We start from the raw sequence: 2,584 nt of genomic DNA, 5'->3' as shown, positions 1-2,584 counted from the left end.
AACAGAAATTGTTTGCTGGGTATATTTTAAGGTTACATATAAATTTGAGTCTATAACAAGACTAAATACAATCTATGACTGTAAAAGAAAACTTGTCTTATTTTTATTTGTAACACTTATTACGGAGTCAACACCTAAATTTTTTTAAATTCTTAATTAATGGTATTATTTTTATATTGTTCTAATATACGGTTTTCGAAAAGTTCTCGTTGTTGTTTCTTGGCTTCAACACGTTTCAAACGTGTTGGTGCTTGAGCAAGCCATATTGAGGCAGCTTCTGTTATTTGTGTGTCAGTACATTGTGTCTGAATCATATGTACAGTTTCTAGAATAAAAGAAAACAATTTTAATGATATTACCTTATTTTTGTAATCTTGTAATTCAGATCAATATAAAAAATATTTATTATTACTAATAGAATACTCACTTATAATCAACTTTGATGTCAATAGTTCCATGAAGGCCTTTTTTCCTTTTTTTCCATACCAACTATATTTTGTGGCAAGCGTATCTGCAATTAATTTGCTAAGAATTGCATTTGCTAAATTTACTTTGCTTTCACCAATTATTTTCAAGGAAGAAATCTATAAAGCAAAACTATTGAATTTAAAAATCTTATAAAAACTTTAAAAAATACATATAAAGCTAAAAAATGTGTATATTAGATAATATTTACAATTTAAATAAAGTTTGTTATTTTATTTTGAATTTGTATCAAAATGTGTTTCTGAGATTCTGATACAGATTCAAAATAAAATGAACAATTTATTTTAAATATTTTTAAAACGTGCTTTATACAAATAATACATGTTACACACGTACATACCCACAGTTTTATAAATTATAAATGTTAATAGATAAAAATAATTGGTAAATACATATCAATATGATACTTACCAATTGATTTAAAAATATTGTAATGTAGTGTAGTTGCCAAATTGCCTTCCGATTGTCTAATGATAGACGACAACTAAATAATCATTTTATTAAATATATAATTAATTTTCATTTGAAAACTTACCATTTTCTGGAAAAATATAGGGTTTTTTAATTTTGTTTCAAACTCTACTAATTGATCTTCATTCTCGAGAGGAAATGTGAATTCTTCTTCGATATTTTTTTCGTTTACTGCTTGCTCTTCTCGAGCTTCCTATTTGTTTATTTTATCTTAAAGACATTTTGTTCTTCTTAATAATATTATAATACTTTTTACCATAAAGTTCTTAAAATCTTAAAAAAAAGTTTAATATAGTTTTATTAGAAATTTGATAAAACTTACTAAAGATACTTCATAAAATAAATTTACCACTGGTAGATAAATCATCAACATTATATTCAGATAGTCTTCTTTTTTTAGGAGAATTAGAACGATGATGTGGAGATGCCAATGTAGCAGCAGAATCAGTTGACATATCGCACTGTGTTTCACTATAATTTATTAAAACTTGCAAATAAATACAGTATTATAGAATAGTATTATAAAAGTATATAGAACAGTATTATAAAATAATTTACATGAGAATTTTCATACATGTGTATATATATATATACATGCACGTTTATTCCTGCACAACATCCTGGGAATGGCTCGTATCGGCCTTGTTTCATTCTTAGTTTGACAATTTCACGAGCCTTTACTATTCATTCATTTACTTATTTGTATGTTGCTCAGAGATTTATCAAGTTTTGACGTGGAAGCTATGTGCGAATTGGAAACACCAGGTAATGGCGATGAAAGTGAAATTGGTTGCTTGGGTAGTAATGGCAATTGTAAAAGACTGTTACTTTGGTTAGATAATCTTTTGACTTTTTTTTCATAATGACATTCATCGTTTGGTGCTTTACGACGACGACGAATTGTACATTCTTCTTCTGAAAATCTGTTGTCTTCATCTGAAGATCCGTTGCTATAAATTCTTCTCGCGTTATCTCTTCTGTGTTTTTTCATTTGTAATCTCCATTCTTCTTCATTGAAATCTTCAGAATCGAAGACAGTTGATGTATCCATTGCATCTGTTAATTTTTCCTGAGCTCGTTCCCAAGTATCTTAACAAAAGAAGATTTAAATATTTTGTTACAGATTTTATAGCTCATTATAACAAACAATGTTTTATTATGACAATATTCTCTAAAAATGTACTGGCTAATCTGTTGAAGATAGTAATGTGATGAAACATATATATATAAGCTTACCTGCTGAGCCAAAAATTCTCTTTATTTTACAAGTATTCCATGTATCAATCTTTGACGGAAGCTCTCCTTTTGTAAGTAATTTATCCAAAGTATATTGAGATTTAACATGGTTTGGCCAAATACTTTCATTCTGATGTGTATTAATCCAACAAGATAGAACTATTTGTAACCCGTCAGGAAATTCAACAATGCTATACTTTTTCTGTTTTAGACAGAACCTTATAATAAAATAAAATAATATAATAATTCATATATATATTACTTAATACAAAAGTACATATTGCTTAATATACATAGAAATATATTATTTTCTCACTTTATCTATCTACCCAGCAAACAATTTCTGTTTTTGACAATTTCGGCTCAGACCTTGGCAACAGAAATTGTTTGC

The 2,584-nt window shown here is 27.2% G+C and overlaps 1 protein-coding gene and 1 long non-coding RNA gene across 7 annotated transcripts; both read right to left on the bottom strand.

The window, feature by feature from the left end:
* Positions 1–6: 6 nt before the first annotated feature.
* Positions 7–1,561, bottom strand: LOC109862638. 6 transcript variants are annotated; one of them, XR_002251186.1, is made up of 6 exons: positions 1,516–1,561; positions 1,280–1,428; positions 1,022–1,167; positions 898–953; positions 428–584; positions 7–325 (listed from the first exon to the last, which is right to left on the bottom strand). XR_002251186.1 is itself a non-coding variant. In XM_020442729.1 (6 exons), the coding sequence occupies exons 2-6, from the start codon at positions 1,328–1,330 to the stop codon at positions 153–155; spliced, it is 510 nt and encodes a 169-aa protein (XP_020298318.1). In that variant the 5' UTR covers positions 1,331–1,428; positions 1,516–1,561; the 3' UTR covers positions 7–152. The 6 variants fall into 6 exon arrangements, 3 of the variants coding, with proteins under 3 accessions (XP_020298318.1, XP_020298315.1, XP_020298317.1); XR_002251184.1 differs by having other exon boundaries at positions 1,022–1,230; positions 1,307–1,428; XR_002251185.1 differs by having other exon boundaries at positions 428–511; positions 1,022–1,230; positions 1,307–1,428.
* On the bottom strand, positions 1,561–2,554 carry LOC109862639. The gene is made up of 3 exons (XR_002251187.1): positions 2,510–2,554; positions 2,194–2,411; positions 1,561–2,046 (listed from the first exon to the last, which is right to left on the bottom strand). It is a non-coding gene; the product is annotated as an uncharacterized LOC109862639 (long non-coding RNA).
* Positions 2,555–2,584: the final 30 nt, after the last annotated feature.

The sequence above is a fragment of the Pseudomyrmex gracilis genome, unplaced genomic scaffold, assembly GCF_002006095.1.
Source record: "Pseudomyrmex gracilis isolate BER0280 unplaced genomic scaffold, ASM200609v1 scaffold_2117, whole genome shotgun sequence".
Classification (NCBI taxonomy): Eukaryota; Metazoa; Arthropoda; class Insecta; order Hymenoptera; family Formicidae; genus Pseudomyrmex; species Pseudomyrmex gracilis.
This window is presented reverse-complemented; position numbering and strand designations above follow the sequence as displayed.

What these genes read in the sequence shown, in the direction of transcription:
- LOC109862638 (XM_020442729.1), bottom strand. Translation starts at nt 1,330, where the DNA reads ATGTTGATGATTTATCTACCAGTGGTAAATTTATTTTATGAAGTATCT. An exon ending in CAATATTTTTAAATCAATTG is followed by an intron (nt 512 to 897) that starts GTAAGTATCATA and finishes AATTAATTGCAG; the next exon opens with ATACGCTTGCCACAAAATAT. An exon ending in GACATCAAAGTTGATTATAA is followed by an intron (nt 326 to 427) that starts GTGAGTATTCTA and finishes CTTTTATTCTAG; the next exon opens with AAACTGTACATATGATTCAG.